Source organism: Brachionichthys hirsutus, chromosome 13, assembly GCF_040956055.1.
Source record: "Brachionichthys hirsutus isolate HB-005 chromosome 13, CSIRO-AGI_Bhir_v1, whole genome shotgun sequence".
Classification (NCBI taxonomy): domain Eukaryota; kingdom Metazoa; phylum Chordata; class Actinopteri; order Lophiiformes; family Brachionichthyidae; genus Brachionichthys; species Brachionichthys hirsutus.
Window position 1 is genome coordinate 12,161,535 of NC_090909.1, and position 21,205 is coordinate 12,182,739.

General features: G+C 46.9%; 1 protein-coding gene across 1 annotated transcript in view; it reads right to left on the reverse strand.

Moving 5' to 3' along the window:
* Window positions 1-21,205, reverse strand: part of grik2 (glutamate receptor, ionotropic, kainate 2) — a 91,530-nt gene that overhangs the window by 51,463 nt on the left and 18,862 nt on the right. Inside the window, exon 7 of the mRNA XM_068747638.1 lies at window positions 4,736-4,879. Coding sequence (XP_068603739.1) covers window positions 4,736-4,879 — 144 coding nt within the window. The remainder of the gene's footprint in view (window positions 1-4,735; window positions 4,880-21,205) is intronic.

A 21,205-nucleotide genomic window follows, 5' to 3' on the forward strand; every position in this document is an offset into this window, starting at 1 on the left:
AACAGGATGGACTAGATACCCTCAGTCTGCTGCCCCAGCACACCACAGCAAACAGGATGGACTAGATACCCTCAGTCTGCTGCCCCAACACACCACAGCAAACAGGATGGACTAGATACCCTCAGTCTGCTGCCCCAGCACACCACAGCAAACAGGATGGACTAGATACCCTCAGTCTGCTGCCCCAGCACACCACAGCAAACAGGATGGACTAGATACCCTCAGTCTGCTGCCCCAGCACACCACAGCAAACAGGATGGACTAGATACCCTCAGTCTGCTGCCCCAGCACACCACAGCAAACAGGATGGACTAGATACCCTCAGTCTGCTGCCCCAGCACACCACAGCAAACAGGATGGACTAGATACCCTCAGTCTACTGCCCCAGCACACCACAGCAAACAGGATGGACTAGATACCCTCAGTCTGCTGCCCCAACACACCACAGCAAACAGGATGGACTAGATACCCTCAGTCTGCTGCCCCAGCACACCACAGCAAACAGGATGGACTAGATACCCTCAGTCTGCTGCCCCAGCACACCACAGCAAACAGGATGGACTAGATACCCTCAGTCTGCTGCCCCAGCACACCACAGCAAACAGGATGGACTAGATACCCTCAGTCTGCTGCCGCAGCACACCACAGCAAACAGGATGGACTAGATACCCTCAGTCTGCTGCCCCAGCACACCACAGCAAACAGGATGGACTAGATACCCTCAGTCTGCTGCCCCAGCACACCACAGCAAACAGGATGGACTAGATACCCTCAGTCTGCTGCCCCAGCACACCACAGCAAACAGGATGGACTAGATACCCTCAGTCTGCTGCCCCAGCACACCACAGCAAACAGGATGGACTAGATACCCTCAGTCTACTGCCCCAGCACACCACAGCAAACAGGATGGACTAGATACCCTCAGTCTGCTGCTCCAGCACACCACAGCAAACAGGATGGACTAGATACCCTCAGTCTGCTGCCCCAGCACACCACAGCAAACAGGATGGACTAGATACCCTCAGTCTGCTGCCCCAGCACACCACAGCAAACAGGATGGACTAGATACCCTCAGTCTACTGCCCCAGCACACCACAGCAAACAGGATGGACTAGATACCCTCAGTCTGCTGCTCCAGCACACCACAGCAAACAGGATGGACTAGATACCCTCAGTCTACTGCCCCAGCACACCACAGCAAACAGGATGGACTAGATGCCCTCAGTCTGCTGCCCCAGCACACCACAGCAAACAGGAAGGACTAGATGCCCTCAGTCTGCTGTCCCAGCACACCACAGCAAACAGGAAGGACTAGATGCCCTCAGTCTGCTGTCCCAGCACACCACAGCAAACAGGATGGACTAGATACCCTCAGTCTGCTGCCCCAGCACACCACAGCAAACAGGATGGACTAGATACCCTCAGTCTGCTGCCCCAGCACACCACAGCAAACAGGATGGACTAGATACCCTCAGTCTGCTGCCCCAGCACACCACAGCAAACAGGATGGACTAGATACCCTCAGTCTGCTGCCCCAGCACACCACAGCAAACAGGATGGACTAGATACCCTCAGTCTGCTGCCCCAGCACACCACAGCAAACAGGATGGACGAGAGATCACAGACTCATAGAACATCCTCAGCATCGTGACAAAGTCATTAACCACAGGCCTATACTCTGACTCCTCCCCCCTGCTGAGACATCCAACTATGGCTGAGTCATCAGCAGACTTCTGAAGATAGCAAGCCTCTGACCGATAGCTGACGTCTGTGGTGTAAATGGTGAAGAGGAAGGGAGAGAGAACAGTTCCGTGAGGTGCCCCAGTATTACTGATCACCCTGTCCGACACACTTCTGTGCAGGCGTACATACTGCGAACTGTCATTGGCTAGCATATGTAATATTAGTATGCATATAATCTACCTCTGTAGGCCTCTCTAAATCCGTTTCTGTGGCAGCAGACACCATATCTTCATCATCATCACTATCACTATCATCATCATCATCACAATCCTGATGAAGGAGACAAGCGTCCTGTTTCAACTACATGTGGTAACATTTGTGAAGATTTAAGTAACAACTTCAGAGAGTTCTGTTGAAGCAGATAATCAGTAACTGTTAGGAAGAATGAATCACCCAAAACAGAGATGACAAAAGCTTGAGGGTTCTGTTCAGGATCTTAGATGTCTCTAGGACCGCGTCCGGAGATGTTGTTCCTGGTATCTGCTAGAGCCATGCACCCAGCTTGGGGGTTACTGCCCCTAGTGTGGAATCTTATTGTGGAATCGGCTCCCCGTTTTGGTTCGTGAGACAGACACCATCTCTATGTTCAAGAGTAGACTAAAGACTTTCCTTTTTAACAAAGCTTAGAGTTAATCAATACAATAATCAATATACTGTCATAGACCAGCACTGGTGGCTTAACATCATGACACACTGAGCTCCTCCCTCTTTATCTGGTTATTCATGTTATAAATATATGTGAGTAATCTCTCGCTCTTTCCTGTAGTCTTGTGCTCTCTCTCCCTCTGTTTGTCCCTCTTTCTGTCTCAGTCTGCAGGTCCTACTCTCCGTGGTGCTGCAGATCCTGGACCTGTGTCCCTCACCGCTTATGTCCACTTTGCCGGCATTAGCATTTACAGTCTTATACATCTTGTTTTTGTCTGCTCCTGTTCTGTCTTGCTATCGCTTCCCTATCCATCTCCTTGTTTTTGACTCGTCTCCGACCTGCCATTCTCTCTCTCTCTCTCTCTCAACCCAGCCGGCCAGACAGATGGCCGTCCACCATGAGCCTAGGTTCTGTCCAAGGTTTCTGCCCGTTAAAGGGAAGTTTTTCCTTGCCTCCGTTGCTCTTGTGGGTCAAGTTGGGTTCTGTGTTTCCCTGCAGGTCTTTCCCTGCTAATCCTGTAAAGTGCCTTGAGATGACTTTATGTTGTGATCTGGCGCTATAGAAATAGAATAGAATTGAATTGAATAGTGCCCTGATTACTACTGGAGCCATGCACCCAGCTTGGGGGTTACTGCCCCTAGTGCCCCCATCACTACTGGACCCCTGCACCCAGCTTGGGGGTCACTGCCCCCTAGTGTCCTGATCACTACTGGCACCACCGTTGCCTTCACTCCCCACATTTTCTCCAGCTCTTCCTCCAGTCTTGGTATTTCTCCAGCTTTTTGTGTTCGTTCTTCCTGATGTTGCTATTGACAGGTTGGCCGGTTGACCATCACCAGTTTGTCTGTCTGGATCTGGAAGTCCCACAGGATCTTGGCTTGATTGTTCTCGACCCCCTTCGGAGGTGTCCTCCATCTTGACTCTGGGGTCTCCAGTCCGTACTCGGTACAGATGTTCCTGTACACTAGGCCCGCTACCTGCATGTCGTTCCATGCATGCCTTGCCTGCCAGTATATTACACCCTGCTGTGATGTGCTGTCCTGCCTCAGGGGCTTCCTTGCACAGCCTGCACCGGAGGTCCTTTCTGACGTGGTCGACCCCAGCCACTAATGATCTTGTGTTTAGGGCCTGTTCTTGTGCTGCCATGATTACTGCCTCCGTGCTGTCTTTCAGTCTTACCTTTTCCAGCCACTGGTATGTTTTTCCATGTCAGCTACGACTTCATTTTGTCGGTGGTTCGTGCCATGCAGGGGCTTGTCCTTCCATGATACGCCCTCTGGCTCCTCCTCCTTACTGGGCTTCTGTTGCCTGAGGCATTCACTCAGCAGGTCGTCACTGGGGGCCATTTTCTTGATGTACTGTTGGAGGGATGTAGTTTCCTCCTGGATAGTGGCCTTGATGCTCACTAGTCCTCAGGATGTGCATCAACCATGCCCTAGTCATGTTCAGAAGCAGCTGCCTGAGATATCAACAGTGCTGGACATCTGAACATCTTGCTTTTGGTACATTGATGAAGGTACATAAAATTGGGCAACAATAGATTTCCCCAATCTTTTACCATACATTCTGTGGTAGAGCACAGACTGTCTTTACTGCAGATTAGAATAAGAACTTTGACCCTTCTATATATTACCAACAAGGCTTATATTTACCTCAAAGCCTTCAATTTATTTGAAACTTATCCCGATTGTTTGGTTCATGTACAGAGTATGCCATGAATTGGGAAATCAAATTTTTGTTAAGCAATGAGTAGTGGTCTTTAATCCAGGCATGGTCCTGTGACCTCGTCTCTGACTGCTGACATCCTCACTAATCACAAACAACATAGTAACACAGTCAACATTTACAATCCTGTGTTAACATTTGGCTTTCTGATACTGTTTTCAGTGTCTTCACATAAAGACGTTTCATAGAAATGCATCCACATTTGTGTGGTTTTATTTTGCAGACATTTAGTGTAACTGTTCACAGCCTTGTCTTTGCAGACTCCGGGGAGCCGAGGCTTGCAAGCCCGAAATAGAGATTCTTTAATCTCTGGTGTGAAACGCAGGGAAATTAGGATTTTCTGTCTGTTTAACAAATGCAGCTAGCGGGGGGGGGGGGCAATTACCAAACAGCTGAAGAGGGGTTTGTGTCGGAATTGGTGATGATGGCTAAAAATCACAGAGAGCAGCCACAAGAAGAAAGCAAAAAAACCATTTTGATGTAAATGAATTCATTTATAGCTCATTTTAACTTCTTCAAACGTCCCCTCTTCTTTTGAGCTTGAGCTTGTTTATTTCTGTTTGGACATGTCTTCTCTGTGTTTGCTGAAGAGGACATAATGGGGTGCAGGTACTGCGCTACCTCTTTGATGAGGGCCATGAAGCGGTTCCCAAAGCGCCAGGGCTTGTGTCGGTTGCACTGTAATGAGCTGACAGTGATCTGCTGAGACTGCTGCACGGCGACCGCCACTACGTGCACGGCGTCGTACATCAGAGCGGCGTCCGTCTGCAAGACAAAACGCAGGGAAGAGGAACATCACGGACATCAGAGCAGCTCAGCTGGAGGCCTGAGCAGGTTTGTCCTGCCGTGGAAACAATAGTCACGTTGGTGTCATAGTACTTTAGTACACAGAGAATATCTCAGAAGACAGGAGGAGACCAATCTGTAATTATAGAATAAACAATAATGCAGTTGACAAGTAAAAAAAACAAAAACGCTCAATTGTTGGATAACGTTAAAAGGACAAATATCATTTCAGCACATTTCAACAAGAGGTGGGGACAGTTTGGATTAGTGAGAGTTCAATGCCTTGCTCAAGGAGACTGGATTGGTGACAGGAATCACACTAGCAACCTCTGACAACAAACAAACAGCATATGAGTTTCTTAAATCAATTTAAATATGCAGTATACTGCATGGGGGAGCGTTCTGGCAAAAGAAATAATGAAGCAAAGGCTCTCAAGCATGATATGAGCAGATGGTTGTTCTACCCTGGCTGTGCTGCGAGAGTGGGCTGTGTCTGTCTGCACGCACGCACACACACACACACACACACACACGCACAAACTGTTCCAAAGCTATCAGAGAAGTGCCAGTCTTCCACGCTTCATGTCAGAAACCCTTAAAAAGAGAAAGTGCTGATTGAGAAACGATCCAAAAAGTTCTCCACAGTTGTCGGATGGAAAACGTTTGTTTTGCGATCCGATTGAGGTTGTAGCTCGGGATCCGATTTGGCTGTCGCCGTGCGGTAAAGACGAGCCACAGCCCGATCCAAACACATGATGTCCGTTCAGCCATGTTCCAAAATCAATCCCAGTCAAAAACCTTGCACTGGAAAATTCAGACGAGCTTCAGGTTGTCTGCAGGAGTGTGAGGCATTAATCATCTGTGTGAGATGAAGGGTTGGATTTATTGCAGTTAAACTGTAATACTGCGTCATTTTGCAGATATGTGTAGGACTCGGATATATATGGATCGTTATTGTCATTACTTTTGATCAGATCTGGAGTTACACTGTGGAACAGAGTGAGAACTCTCTACTCCACACAGAGACGGTAACGCATGACATCACTTCCTGTGGCACTATTGGTTGAATGCAGGCTAAACAGGGAAGCAGCTTGAAGCTAGTCTGCGCTGTGGAAGTATTCTGAAGTGGAGGACAAAAACCTGGCGATGATCCGTATTTCCCTCGTCTTTATTTTTTAAATATATTAATAGAAGTATCGGATCGGGACTCGGTATCAGTTCAAAATCAAATGACTGAGACTCGGGGGCAAAACAACCTGATGGGGACGTCCCTAGTATGAATAACCAGCAGTGATGGGACAGGGACATAGAGAGACAAATCCACGGAATTATAGACATCCACTTAATGCTTGGAGTGAAGCGAGACGAAAGCGTTTTTTGCAAGTGGGATTATGTTTTAGGTGGTACGGTGGCGTAGCGGGTAGCGCTGTGGCCTCACAGGAAGGAGGTACTGGGTTCTAATCGAATCTGTGCCGAGGTGGTTCTCCCTGAGTGTTTGCACGAATAGTTGTCTGTTTCTGTGTGGCCCCGCGACCTGGTGACGCGTCCGGGGTGTACGCCCCCCTCTCGCCCATAGCAAGATGGGATAGGCTCCAGCAGCACCCGTGACCCGCAGGGCGGATAAAGCGAACATGACAACACGTATACCTGTGTATATGTACATGCTCTCGCCAAAAAACCGACTCATTGTCGCTAAACACATACTTTTAAATTCCGGAAAGCCCGTCGTTAAATGAGGACCACCTGTCCTGCTTGTTTGTACCAATATAAATAAAAGCACCTACCGTTTAGTGAAAACTAGAAGGAGCTGTCGTGGCTAACGTGAGACTCTGATCCAGACGTACCATGATCCTTTGCTTCTGACATACAACAGTGACTAAGATGTCCCCCCAGCAGCATGTGTAGACTGTTGGACGTCCTTCCAGCAGCATGTGTAGACTGCTGGACGTCCTCCCAGCAGCATGTCCTCCCAGCAGCATGTGTGACTGCAGGACGTCCTCTCAGCAGCATGTCCTCCCAGCAGCATGTGTAGACTGCTGGACGTCCTCCCAGCAGCATGTCCTCCCAGCAGCATGTGTGACTGCAGGACATCCTCTCAGCAGCATGTCCTCCCAGCAGCATGTGTGACTGCTGGACGTCCTCTCAGCAGCATGTCCTCCCAGCAGCATGTGTAGACTGCTGGACGTCCTCCCAGTAGCATGTGTGACTGCTGGACGTCCTTCCAGCAGCATGTCCTCTCAGCAGCATGTCCTCCCAGCAGCATGTGTAGACTGTTGGCCGTCCTTCCAGCAGCATGTCCTCCCAGCAGCATGTGTAGACTGCTGGACGTCCTCCCAGCAGCATGTGTAGACTGCTGGACGTCCCCCCAGCAGCATGTGTAGACTGCTGGACGTCCTCCCAGCAGCATGTGTAGACTGCTGGACGTCCTCCCAGCAGCATGTGTAGACTGCTGGACGTCCTTCCAGCAGCATGTCCTCTCAGCAGCATGTCCTCCCAGCAGCATGTGTAGACTGCTGGACGTCCTCCCAGCAGCATGTGTAGACTGCTGGACGTCCTTCCAGCAGCATGTCCTCCCAGCAGCATGTGTAGACTGCTGGACGTCCTTCCAGCAGCATGTCCTCCCAGCAGCATGTGTAGACTGCTGGACGTCCTTCCAGCAGCATGTCCTCTCAGCAGCATGTCCTCTCAGCAGCATGTCCTCCCAGCAGCATGTGTAGACTGCTGGACGTCCTCCCAGCACCACTGAGTTTCTCGTGACTCCAGCCTTTATATAAGCCTTCAAAAAACTATTTTATTTCCACAATCAGATGAGACGCTGGCCGTCGCCCGTGGCACACACTCATTCTTATGGTGCTGAAGACAGGAAGTGAAGCTTTGTGACGTTCACAGTGCCATCACCTCTTTCTGCTCTGAACCACTCGGGCCCCCGGGGCCCCCGGGGCCCCCGGGGACCTCACAGCGGCAGCAGCAGCAGCGCGACAGCCTGTCAGTCAATCACAGCGCCGGTACTGCAAACACAAACGTCAGGAGGATTTAGACATGAGCTTCTATTCTTAGCTCCCATCTCTTTTCATCAGCGTGTGTCTTTTCAGGGATTGTTAAATGGCTAAACGGATTAAAAGACACACCAGCTGCAGCACTTCAGTTTCCCCTACATCGAAGGTAAGAAAAGACTTCATGAATTAAATATTCCCTTAATTAAAAGAAGCGGCAGATTTACTCAGCTGTGCTTCAGAGTGAAGAGGAGTTGCTGGTGTGCCGCTGGAGGACTTCTGGCAGCAGAGGTTTGTGTGCGTCTCCCGAGTACCTGTCAGCGGCACACACCAATGATTCAGCAACACCAGCGCTTCTCTCTATAAACACCTCATTAAAATCATCTCATTAAAATCAATTATGTCACTCCTGAATGAAATCAAAGCTAAACACTTTAAAAGCTGCTTTTCCCTTGTGTCAGCCAATATAAGCGTCCAAACACTCCGTCTGAGCAGCACGGTGGCGATGCTTTAACCGGGTGGCTGAGAGCGGGGGGGGGGGCGATTCAGAACTCCTTCATCCCTGGCTGAAAAGGAACGGCCTACTGGCCATCAGCAACGGAGCCCTGGAGACACAGAGTTTAACGTCGCTGTGGTTTTCAAAGTGGATAACTTTGAATATATAGTCTACGTGGCCACGGAGGCAGGGGGGGGGGGGGGCAACCAGTCAGAGGCTGCAGAGCCACATCATCGCCCCCATCTGTGGCGTGAGCCTATTTTATGTTACATCCTATGACAGCTAGTTGGCGCCTGCGCAGAGGAGACACTCAGACTATCAGCACTGGATCCCCCCAGGGCTGTGTACTCCCCCCCCCTCCCTGTACACCAACTGCTGCACCTCCAGCCATCAGTCCGATATACTGATTAAGTTTGCAGACGACACCGCCCTCATCTCAGACAGTGATGAGTCTGCCTCTTGGCGGGAGGCGGACCGGCTGGAGTTTTCTGGAGCTGAACCGCCTTCAGAGAACAGTCAAGATGATCGTGGACTTCAGTAGAATGAAACTACCGCTGCTTTCTAAGGTGTCACCAAAGCAAAGAATATTAGCGTCAAAGTCTGCTTTTCACCAAAATAAATTGTTTTCTCAGATTTTTTTGTCAAAAACTGGTGTTTTCTGGTGAAATGTTCAGCTGCTGAGTAACGAAGAAGGTTAAAAAGGTACAGACAATGAATCTAATAATTCTATAATCATGAATAATAACAGCATCAGTTCAGCCTTCGTTATGCCTGTGGCCATAATGGCGTTGTGGTGCAGGTATACGCTCTCTGAGTGTTCTTCTGTTCCAGTTTCATCATGACCGGAACTAAGCAGGCAGGAAACAGCCTCCTCAGTGACATCAGGAGCCAAGCCATTAAAGAGACAACGGTGATCGTGCGAGAGGAAGAGAAGAAGGAGCATGCCACTTATCCCCCCCATTAGTTTCATTAGGGCGAGAGAACCAGGGAGATTAAGACCACAGTGGGCTGGATGATGATGCTATTTGGCAGGGTTATCTGTTATTTCAGGCCGGGCCGTTTCGGCGCCTCTGTTTGGGCTGGGTTCTAATGTGATGTGATGCCTCGGCCCTGGGGTGTTGCTCTGCTGCTGCTCCCAGCCTGTGTGATTAAAATCTGCTGTCACCAGCCAGCCCGTCTGGATGCTCTCACGCTCCCTCTCATCTGCATCCAGCATTCTGCAACCCCACACGCTGTTTCAGCAGGGTATAATATATATGCAATATATATATATATGCTGCATTGCATATTTTGCATGAAGACTGATAAAATCCGAAATGTTTTTCTCGTGTGGGGCGAATAAACGAGTCAGATGTAGCACATCTAAAGCGCACTAATGACGTGTTACAGGTCACTGCGTAAACTGAACACAAACCAAGGTAAAAGCAGGTGGGAGGTGGCGGTTTGGTGGCGAAGTAGTCCTTTAACGAGACCAGTTGCCAGGCAACCAGCGGACATCCCATGCAAACAGTGTGTTGTCTGCAATTGTTTCACGCCGCCTCATGATGCGGAAGCGTATGAACATGTTTCCATGCACGTTCTCTCGACAGTCATCGCTCCATGCGAGAGGATGCGAGCGTTGGTCTGGGTGTACGGCGGCAAACAAAAGGCCAAAGGAGCACTACGAAGAGCAAACCCCCCAGGGACACGTGTCAGCCACTGCAGGAGGGACAGATGGGCTGTCTTCTACTAGACGCCTGAGTGGCTGGAGAGACGCACAAAGACGAATATCAGGAACTGATGCTGTCTGCTCAGCGGACAGTCTCACATACGGTGACTACTTTACTCAGTTTGGGCAAACAGGCCATTCTAGCAGCGCTAAAGTTCCCTCTGAATAAAGATGTGTAAAGCTCGGGGGCAGGTGAGATGTTCTTACTGAACCTCAGTGTCCCGGGGGCTTTTACTACATGTTGGAGTGCTTCCTGTCCAGGGACATCCCAGGTCCTGGTGAAACCATGTCTCTGTGGCTCATGTTTGGCCTTACAGTTTAACATGAGGGGAAGAATGGCCGACTAAAGAGGCGCGTTTGTGAAGACGTTTCTGAGCTTTAAAATGTACTGATGAGATCAGAAACAAGGGAATGGGATACATTTCAACTCCGCGTCAAAATAAAGGAAGCAGTCCAGAGGAAATCTGTCCTGGGACAGGAGCAACAAAACAATGCTAAATAACAGGCAAACAGGCTCATTGATTGGGTTCATATTGATAGTCTCTTGGTTGGTTATCGGTAAATCAAGCAAAGACTTGCGGCTAAACATGTCCTGTCAACGAATAAGGTTTCGCTGTATTTTCCTACGAGAAAATCTGACTTTTGATCAATACTGTGGAAATTCGTACAGGGAAATCTGTAAATATTGGAAAATAAAAAATAAAGGAGGGAATCAGAAAATACCTAGGCAAATGATAAACGAAGCCGTGAAAGGAAAGGTTAGCAGTTAGCAGACGGACATGTCCCCCTTACAGTTCCGTTGTGGTCGTCAACCATTTACGTGTCTGCGCATAAATGGTTGGTTCCCCCAGCTAACAGCTCCTGGCTAGCTCCTGCAGCTGATGAGTTACTTCCATGGTTCAGAGCCAAGAATCAAATTTGTGCCTGTAGTGCAGCAAAAACACTTTATTCATAGCACGTAGCATTATCGCTAAACAATGCAGAGCTATCTAGCTAAATAGCTAAACGTCTGACACACTGAGCAAGATAAAGCAGCCTGCGAGGAATAGGGAAACACCATGGCTTAGCACTAAGCTAACTACTAGATATGTGAAATGGTTCTTAAATTAAATGTTTAGCAAAAGGAGAGACGACTGAGCTAATGCAACAAAGAGTTATTCATGATAATAATGGAACTAGAATAAATGGGGCGGAGCACGCAGCAACAATCAGACAGTAACGCAACATGCCTACTTGAGAGTTTTGATCAATCGTAAAATGCGTATCTTGTAGCGGTGCAAAGTGCCCAGAAGGACGGATTCTCCTAAAGTGGAACTCAGGGTACAAGCGTGATGCTGTACAACGAAGACTTACTCCTAATAGTGAGTTCTACTTGTTTTGTTTTTAATATGTCCATCTAGGCAAAGCCTTTACACGACATCTACTTACGAAGCGAACATAAAACCTTTCAGCAATAAAGGAGCCGCCTGTGAGACGACAGCAGGGACGACTGCCGACAGGCTCTGCTTCGCTTCCGCAGCGCCGCCCGCGGCTACGTTTCCAGATGGGCTTCATGAGCTTCCTCTTCACAGAGCAAATGTTTTCTCCACAGTCCTTCCCAGGCAACCACTTTCCCTGCAACATTTGACTCCAGTGGCCGCTCCTCTTTAAAAGCACATCTAAAAGCTTTGTTAAATTAAAAGAAATTACAGCAGGGAGGAAAAAGTACCTTTACAAAACATGGCACAGGAATGTACAATAGAGAAATGGGGGGAGAATGTCAGCGCCTCGGCGATTAGACTGCAGAACTGTGTAGCAATAATGTACCTTAATAGGAGAGGAAATTGACTGTGTAATAGTGAATGATTACTATGGCTGGCTTTCCTTTGTAATGGCAATATGTGTCTCTTCATATCCCATCAATGAACATGCTGCTAAAATGACACCAGGAAATGAGTGCTGGCTGCAAACGAGAGCAGCAGGATGACGGCCAGCCATTAACACACACTGGAGGACTGGCTTTGGGTTTTTGTATTGCGACACACGGCAAACCATTTGTGTTTGCTGAACGACAAACATCAATAGTTAGAGGCTGGGAAAGAAAGCTGAACCCAAATCTGTCTGACATCAACATCTGTCTACACTTACTGCACTACGACCAAATTACTACGACAGTGGAACATCGCTTGTCGAACATAATTCGTTCAGTAATACTGTTCCGATCTGAAGCTATACTTCCCAGAAGAAATATTGGAAACTAGATTAATCTGTTCCTACGCACCAGATAAATGCGCATTTACATGCCTACAGTTAAACTACTATGTAACTACGTGTATCTGAACAACAGGTAACACAAAGGTATAAATAATACAAAAAACAAAAGCATAATAAAAGTACATTTAACCCAATTCTCTATCGTTTACATACGTTTTTGGCTGCGGTGTGATGACAAGGAGGGAAAATGATTGGGCAACTGTCCTTCTGGGGTTTTCCCCTTCACTTTCTCTTGAGCTCAGTTTCCTTAAGAAATGTCAAAATCGTTGATTTCGCCATACATTATTTTCATTTTTGGAGAGGATTTCCTTCTATTAATGCAGCCTCATGGGTAGCACCGGTAGTGCGGCTAGCAGGAGCTAACGTAGCATTGCCAGTTTCAAGCCCGGAAAAATGCAGAAAGTTGCGTCATTTTTACGGCATCTGGCAAAAATTGAACATGCAACTCAACGTAAATATAGAAGTCACACCGGATCGGTCGAGCCCCGGGTTAACAACGACCGCCAGCAGCGGTGTTGGAAACTGGATTACTGTGGGTCGAATACAGAGACGAATAAGAGGGAGAAGATACATGGACGTAGTGAGGGAGGACATGGGAGTGGCTGGCATTGGGGAGGACGATGCAAAGGACAGGGTGAAGTGGAGAAGGTGGATTTGCTGTGGCGACCCCTCTGAAAGTACGGCAGTCTCAGACTGAACCTACTCGGATAGACTCCGCCTTCGATCGAATGTCTTCGGTTCATCTCAGCTCCACTCTGAAAATCTTTTTGACTTCTGAAGCATTTCAAACTCCTCACAGATAGGATTTTAACCCAGAACCTTCTTGCTGTGAGGTGGCAGCGCTAACTACTACTACTAATAATAATACTAATAAGAATGATGCAGCAGTAAGTGCTGTTGCCTCGCTGTTTTTTACAGTCGCCCTACTAAAGAACATACAAACCACAAAGACAACAAAAAACTTATGAACCTACAGAGCATTCAGAGCATGTAGAGCATACAGGTTCAAAATGCAGAATTAACTCGCCGATTGTAGAGAATTTGGGCCATCTGAGCAAGACGAGTACGGAAGACATCCCAGAATAAGTCATTGTAACAGCAAGACCTGTTTAATCTACAGTTTATCACTGCAGGTTTCAATTTCCAGTCTGATCACATCTGCTTCACCACAAGATCATAAGAGAGGGAATACATACAGTACTAATAATATTCTGAAGTAATTCATTCTATTTTGATTTCAAATGATGAAGTGTGCAACGTTTGCGATTCGACCGAGGATAAGATGTGCAGTTTCTCTTTATGTGCATGTTTCACTACCAAATTATGAATAAAAATCTGAGTTAGTTATGAAACAGACATCCAGCATTCAAAATGTACAGTAGGAGTAAAAATAATGGAGAGGAATAAAAGAATGCCTTTAAACAGTAAAAGGAGCAGCTGCAGCAAAACTATCAGATGATGATCCAGCTGTGAATGTAAAGTCGATGGATAAGAGGAATGCTTCAGTGGATCTCTCACTCGCACATAGACTTGTTTACCCTAATGGATTCCTTCCTTTTGTCCTGGCTCTTTGTACTCCAGCAGATTACCACAGCTGCTGATCAGATGCTAATCTGAACATTTACTCGAGAGACAAAAAGTGAACGTTCCTGGAAGAGATGAGCCTGGAGGAAAGGGTTTGTCAAAGTTTCATCTGATAACATTTACATAAATCAGTGAAAATCAATGCAGAGATATGGCAGACAGACACTGACTGCAGTGTGGCTGCAGGAGGTCAAAGGTGAAACACATTCTCAGACACGGAGATTGAACCAGATGCATGCTGTTTCAATGACATCTGCAAAATGCTGTCATCGCTCGCTCCGATGACCTGGGACAGGACCAGTGGAAGCCACACCAGCGACTCCTGGAGCATCACTTCAATCAAGAATGTGTCAAAGAAAAAGAAAACGTGCTGTTTGAGACACCGAGTTCAAACTTCCTTGATAACCCCGCTACCAGAAAAAAGATAAAAAAGAAAGAGCTGTTGACAATGCCTCCCGTGGAGCTCTTTGTGGTCCATGACTGCTGCGGCACAGAGAGAGACATCGGCGGCAAAGTGACACTGTTTGGACAGCGTCCACCCCCAGCTCCAAACTCCATTTCCAAGCCGAGCTCGCATCCTGCCGACTGTATATCATCATGGAAACGTGCACAGTGGAGTCGTGATTGGTGCAGGAGGGGGTGATGGTTTCAGGGGCTGTTGTTGTGGCTGTGGCACCATCCCATCAGCAGGCAGAACTCAGGATAACAGGGAAGTCAATGGAGTGTTAAATAGGAAATCATCTGTTCTCAGCCACAGATTTAATGTCGCCGCTGTTCCCTCTCTGCCGCGGCCGGCTGTTCTGTTCTCTGCTGCCTCGCTGTCCTCGCCGGCTTTACTTCAATCCAAAGTGTGCACATTTCAACACCCCCCCCCCCCCACACACACACACACACACATTTGTCACCTGTCTTCTTCACATTTTATTCCTCCTCTCTCGCCGCTTTCATTCTCCTTCCATTCCATTCGCTCTTCATCGTTGCCCTCGGGTTGTTCCCACTCCAGAGCCTTACTGCCAGCCTTTCAGGTTCACAGTCACGCTTTCCATGATGTTAGCTTAGCATTTTATCAATATTAGCAACACACAACTAGACAGTAACTGTGTGAACGTCTTTAGCTACTCAGGAGTCAAATTCTCTTTTGTCTTCACACTCAATTTTGGTTTACCCACACACACGTATAAGCCTGTTTCCAACACACACTAAGGGCCGACATATAAACATGCAATGTGGAGAGCTGGTGAAGGGACGGGGAGCCACATGGCGTTGCTCTGCATGTCCACACTCCATTCTGCGGTCTTGGACCGGCCACCCTCCTGTCCCCAACCTATGTCCCCCACAGACGGAGTTACTGTCTCCGTCAGACTGAGCTACTGCCACCCTACGGCAGCAAATTTATCTGAGGATGAAACCATCAGTTCATGAACTGTGTTAAGGGAACGTTGTATTCAGTGACAACAGCAACGTGACCGATACGGGGTTTCTTCAAACTAGATGATGCGATGGCATAATGCTGCACCAACTGGCTGTTACTGAACTGATGATCAGCAGTCTATTTATCGGGTTTAAGAGCAACCACTTCATCTGATCCCAGATCTGTGAACAGATGCACGCTTTAACAGACAGTCTTTTTAATCGATGTGTCTAGAGCACACTAGTGGAAACTAATGTCACACAATGTCAGGCTCCAAACCAGGATCTGTGTCAGTTCCAAGTTGAAGAGTATTCAAGTCTATAGAGAACACTGCACAAAGCGGTGAGAGACAAACAAACAAACAGGGCATTGTATTTGATCTAGCTCAGAACAACACAAATGAGTTTTAAGTATTTAAAAAGTTGTAAGTCTTTACTTGGTAAAAACATTCCCGCTGTGCCGGGCATGGTAATGCCTGGGCTTCCAGTGGAGTGCAGACATGACTGCGAACGCAGTACTGCCATATTGCTTTAGCAGCAGAACCCACTGTCCCATGACTAAGACACACAGTCAGGAGGACTAATAGTCTTTACACTCAAGTGAATCTGATGAGTTTTTGCCAGCAAGCAGATAATGAGCAGAGAAAGGAATCTGCTGTAAGGACCCTCCGAGCACTACTTTGTGAGCTTGCAAACTTTCTCAGCCGGATTTCTCCCGGCAGCATCGGAACAGTGCAAGCAGGACTGCAGAACCAGGCATGGGATTTGGAGAATACAACAAATGCTTTTTTTCATGCTGCATACCCATGCTGCATGTGGGTAAGCGTAGTACAGCAACCAAGCAGCTTCCAACACTCTCCAGGAGTGGTCGAAACTTCAGAACTGAACAAAAGATACATATTTTTTAGTTCTCTCAATATTCACAAGCTCTCCCCAACACCAGCTGTCCTTCAGCCTCCCCACCACTAGGAGTTATCTAATCCACTTAGCACGGCTCATAATACAAGGAACCCTGCAGCCTGAAAGAATCTTATCACTCCATTTATTGTGATGGATCCAAAGATTATAGAAACACGTGTAAATGAAGGCTCTCTCGCCAAACTGGCCTAGCTATTATCTCTGCCTTTCATGAGCAAAGACAGGAAGCAACACTGATTTTCAACAAACTGGAGTACACAGCACTATATAAGTGCAGTCCATTTACTAACTAAAGAGCATTAATAAAAGAATTTTAGCATTAAAAGATAGATAAATAGAGAAAGTCTTGATGAGAGCTAAAACGATCACCGCTTGCCGGAGGAACCTGTGGCCTGAAGCGGTCAATGATTACAAGGGCTTTTTGCCTGTTGTTGCCATATTCCTCATATGACTCAGACTCTCCTTTCCCAGTTCCCCCATATCACTGTTTGGGCGATGCTCAGATAATACGAAACCTGGAAATAGTGTGATGTCTGTGTGACATTTTCATAACTCCGTTTGGATATGACCCTAAATGATACCTGTCAAGGGGAAATAGCTTTCCAACACGGACCGATTTAAATGTGACCATAGGTGGACCACATTTATGGTGATATGGGACGAGCCAACACTGATGCTGTGACTCTAAATACCAACTTCGGTTTTGGAGCTGCAACAAATAAAGAGATGTCTTTGATAACCTGGAGGTCACCTACTTTGCTTGGATGAAGGTAGGAATTAATGTCTCTGTCTCCCAATTTATGACAGAGATAAACTCAGAAATGAGTCATGCAAAAAAAAAAAAAATTATATACCTATTTCAATTCTGCAGGACACACAATGAATCAGACAGAAGCTTAAGCAATTAACAAGGAGAGGCATTATGGTAATGAGAGCATGGAGCTTGTAAGGTCACTTGTTGTACAGTGAACGTCTTTGACTCAGGGCAGCCATTCTCCACTGCCTAATTGAAGGATGGAGAAAGGAATGCGGTGAAGAAACATATTCCGGGTAAAAGAAACAGACACTTGGGCAATAGTAATATGTATATTAAACTGGTCCGTCGATGCGTCAATGCGTCGGAGATCAACAAGGAGATCACGGTCTGATTGTGAAGATAAAGTACAATGGTTATCAGTTATTTTTCTACATGTGCTAAACACAAGAAATCATTGAAGGGCAGAAAAGTTGTTAAAGAAGCATTTGTTGCAGCCACGAATGCACTATATTTAAGAATACAACAAATGTCTTGCCTTTCAAGCGGTGGCTCGCTGGCAATTATCCCACGGTACCGTTACACAGGGATACTAGGGAATGGAAGACAGTGACGTGCAGTCAGGGGAGGCAGGTGAGGCACAGCCTCACCTGTCATCATATAAAATCATATAAAAATCATGTATTTGTATTATTAAAAATAATATAAAAATCATATAAGATATAATATAACATCAGTGATATTACATTATATACTTTATGATTTTTTTATTTTAAATAATACAATTAGTGCGTCACGTGTTCTTGTGCTCAGCGGCATTAAAATACTGCAGAATGAGGCCGCATGTAATACAGCCTCCAGCCCATAGGAGACCCGTGAGTGATTCAGCGCACTCATCAGCTGATCCGCTCGTTGGAGACGGGCTTGTAAACACGGAAGCGCTGGCTGTCTGGATGTCTGGACGTCAAGCAAGAACCCGTGTTTTCTGCTTTTCCTGCCTTCTTTTCTCAACTTCTGACGATGTCTGGACTCGGATGGGATATTGCGACATGAAGAATTTACCGAGAAGCCTCCAAACACGAGCAGCGACCGCGTGTATTCATGGTCAAATTGCGGGACCGATTCGAGCAGAACCGCGGCGGACTGGGCCTGACAGAGTCCATTAGATGTGAACGAGTGTTCTGTAACGTTCTGGAGAACATAAGCTGTCAAATGAAGCCCAGCTTTTCCTCCGATATGGCTTGTATATCTGTCGGTCTGCGCTCTCTCTCTCTCTCTCTCTCTCTTTCTCTCTCTCTCTCTCACCCACTCACTCGCTCCGTGTTGGGGAGCAGCGTGTCCCTGTCCCAGCGGACAGACAGGGACACACACACACACACCCTCATCCACACGCAGACCCGTCTCAGAACATGTGTTTAACAGTTAAACATCAGTTAAACTTTAACTGATCAACACACGCATCCACACACATTCAACGCTGCACACACTGATACGCAGAGTTGAATAATTTTATTAAATCTCTTGTAAATACGCAGATTATGTGTGGTCTCCCCTTTTTGTCATAAACTGATGAGCCAGGTTTGTGACAATATGCAAAACATTCTAGTACGAATTTTTAAACAAAACACGTTAAATGTTGCCAATCAAATGATGAACAAGCTGTAGGTTCATTTATTTGTAAATCTGACTGCCTCACCAGACATGAACCTCACCGCACGTCACTGATGGAAGATGAAGGCAAGGAACAGCTGAAGAAGGAAACTGAGGTGAATATATATTCAGCATAGCTAATCTTTCCCAGATTCCTTATTTCATTGTATAAATCACGAGCATGCATTGTGGGAAGAATAAATATGGCTGAAGTGAAACATTTTTCAGAGAACATTTTATTTTCTGCTAAGAGCAGGAGTCAAGAGAGAAGGACATGATTTGCTTACTTGGAGGAGATGTGTGCAGAACACACAGGCCTGATGCTGCACACAGAAGCCAGAGGATGAGTTAGGATGCCATTCTCTGACGCTTTCTAACGGCTAGCTGGCGAGAAGGGGCTTCAGAATTCATCATGTTTGACAGATCTCACTGCCCTCCTCAGAATAAGGATTAACACATCATCAATGTGAGCGGTTCAGTGCACACTTTTAAAAGCGAGATAGTAATGCATTGTATCCAGACTACTATCAGCATTCAAGCCCAATGGCTCTGCTGCGGAGAACGAGATCCTCACACTGCAAAATTGCAAAGCTCAAATCCAGAGAACTTAAAGATCACATATTATCCTTTTTTTCCCACAAGGTATTGCAGTTCCCAGACACTTATATGAAATATCTGTAAAGGTTTTTGTCAAAATAGCAAACAGGTGCTGCAGGACAGCGTCCCTCATTTCTGTCTCAAACAGATGCTGCAGGACAGCGTCCCTCGTTTCTGTCTCAAACAGATGCTGCAGGACAGCGTCCCTCATTCCTGTCTCAAACAGATGCTGCAGGACAGCGTCCCTCGTTTCTGTCTCAAACAGATGCTGCAGGACAGCGTCCCTCATTCCTGTCTCAAACAGATGCTGCAGGACAGCGTCCCTCATTCCTGTCTCAAACAGATGCTGCAGGACAGCGTCCCTCATTTCTGTCTCAAACAGATGCTGCAGGACAGCGTCCCTCATTTCTGTCTCAAACAGATGCTGCAGGACAGCGTCCCTCTTGTCAGAAAAGCCATTAATTAGAACCTCTGTCCACATCAATATGCATTAGCTGCTGTCAAATTCATCAGTCCACCTTCAGAATCATGTGCTGTTAATTCGCTAATGGGCAGGGTCACGTGCACTCCCCACACACATACACCTGCACCTGTCACCGATCCAAAAATAACCAGCAGCTCTCTTCACTTGACTGAGGAGAGACTAGAAGAGATGATGATTAACTCGACGTGGCAGCTGCTTCTCAAGGCCAGGCAGGAGTTCTGCAGGCCCGCCGGCGTTTCCTGGTCATAAAAGGTACAGTGATTCGGCACACAGTCCATTCCACGCCTCGAGTGGTAAACAGTATTGATTGAGTCACAAATCCAACAAAAGGGATTTAAAGGGAGTCACACTCACTCACACAATATCAATCCAGAAGCATGACTCGGCAAGATCTGGCTCTTTCAACAGAAGAACAGGATCGTGTCCCCCAGAGGTAAGACACCGGTTCCAATCAGCAGCCTGCAGTGCTTTCCAACCGGGATCAGGCCGGCATCGGCCCCGTGTTTACGAACTGTTGCTCCGGGAGTCAAACACATGGACTTCCTTTCAGCCACTCACTCTCATTTTCAGCTAATTACTCTGCTTTCCTTCCCTTGCCTCATGTCTTGTGATTGAACTTTTATTTGGGGGGGCGGGGCTTCCCAGATGAGATTGCTGTGAAATTCGTGCGGAGGAACGGTTAGTGCAGTCAGTGTGCTCCGATCAGAGAGGCTTCACGGCGATGTTGGCGACCACGGGGCTCATGACTCACAGCACTCGTCTTCCCAGCGACTTCCTGTGGATGGAACACCTCGACCCGGAAGTAGCAACGTCCGAGAAAAGGCCCAAAGATTTTGGTACATGCACCCCCCCCTACGTCACCGTTGAGAGATAACTGACATGGCCAGCATCTGTCAAACATGAATTTACTGTAACTCATCGAGCACACGCACAACCTTCAAACGCTGCTGCAGCGCGTGACCGACAGCTGCACCAGAGCTGCAGTGTCTCACAGCGCCACCCAGCTGGCAACACACTAAATGTCCTGGTAATTTATGTAATTTATGTCATTTATTGTCATTCATTGTCATTTTGCTTCTGTGGTGTGATTTATTTTAAATTTATTGTTAGTCTGCATCTGTGGTGTAAAATTATTTTTAGTTTTCTAATGTTATTCTGCATCAATTGAGTAATTTAATATTGGTTTTATTTTTATTTGTATTGTTAAATGTCTGATTTATGTACGAAGGACTTTCAACGGAAACAAGACCGAAAGGGCTTTTTAGAAATGCTCCTCTTAGACAGGATGTTTGACTGTACTTGTACTGTAATACATGCTATTGTTTGACTGTACTTGTACTGTAATACATGCTACTGTGTGACTGTACTTGTACTCTAACATTCTATCTAATAAATATATTCATTATCATCAACACAGGTTGGTGACTACCAGGTAAGGATGGCAGCAGATGTGTGAAC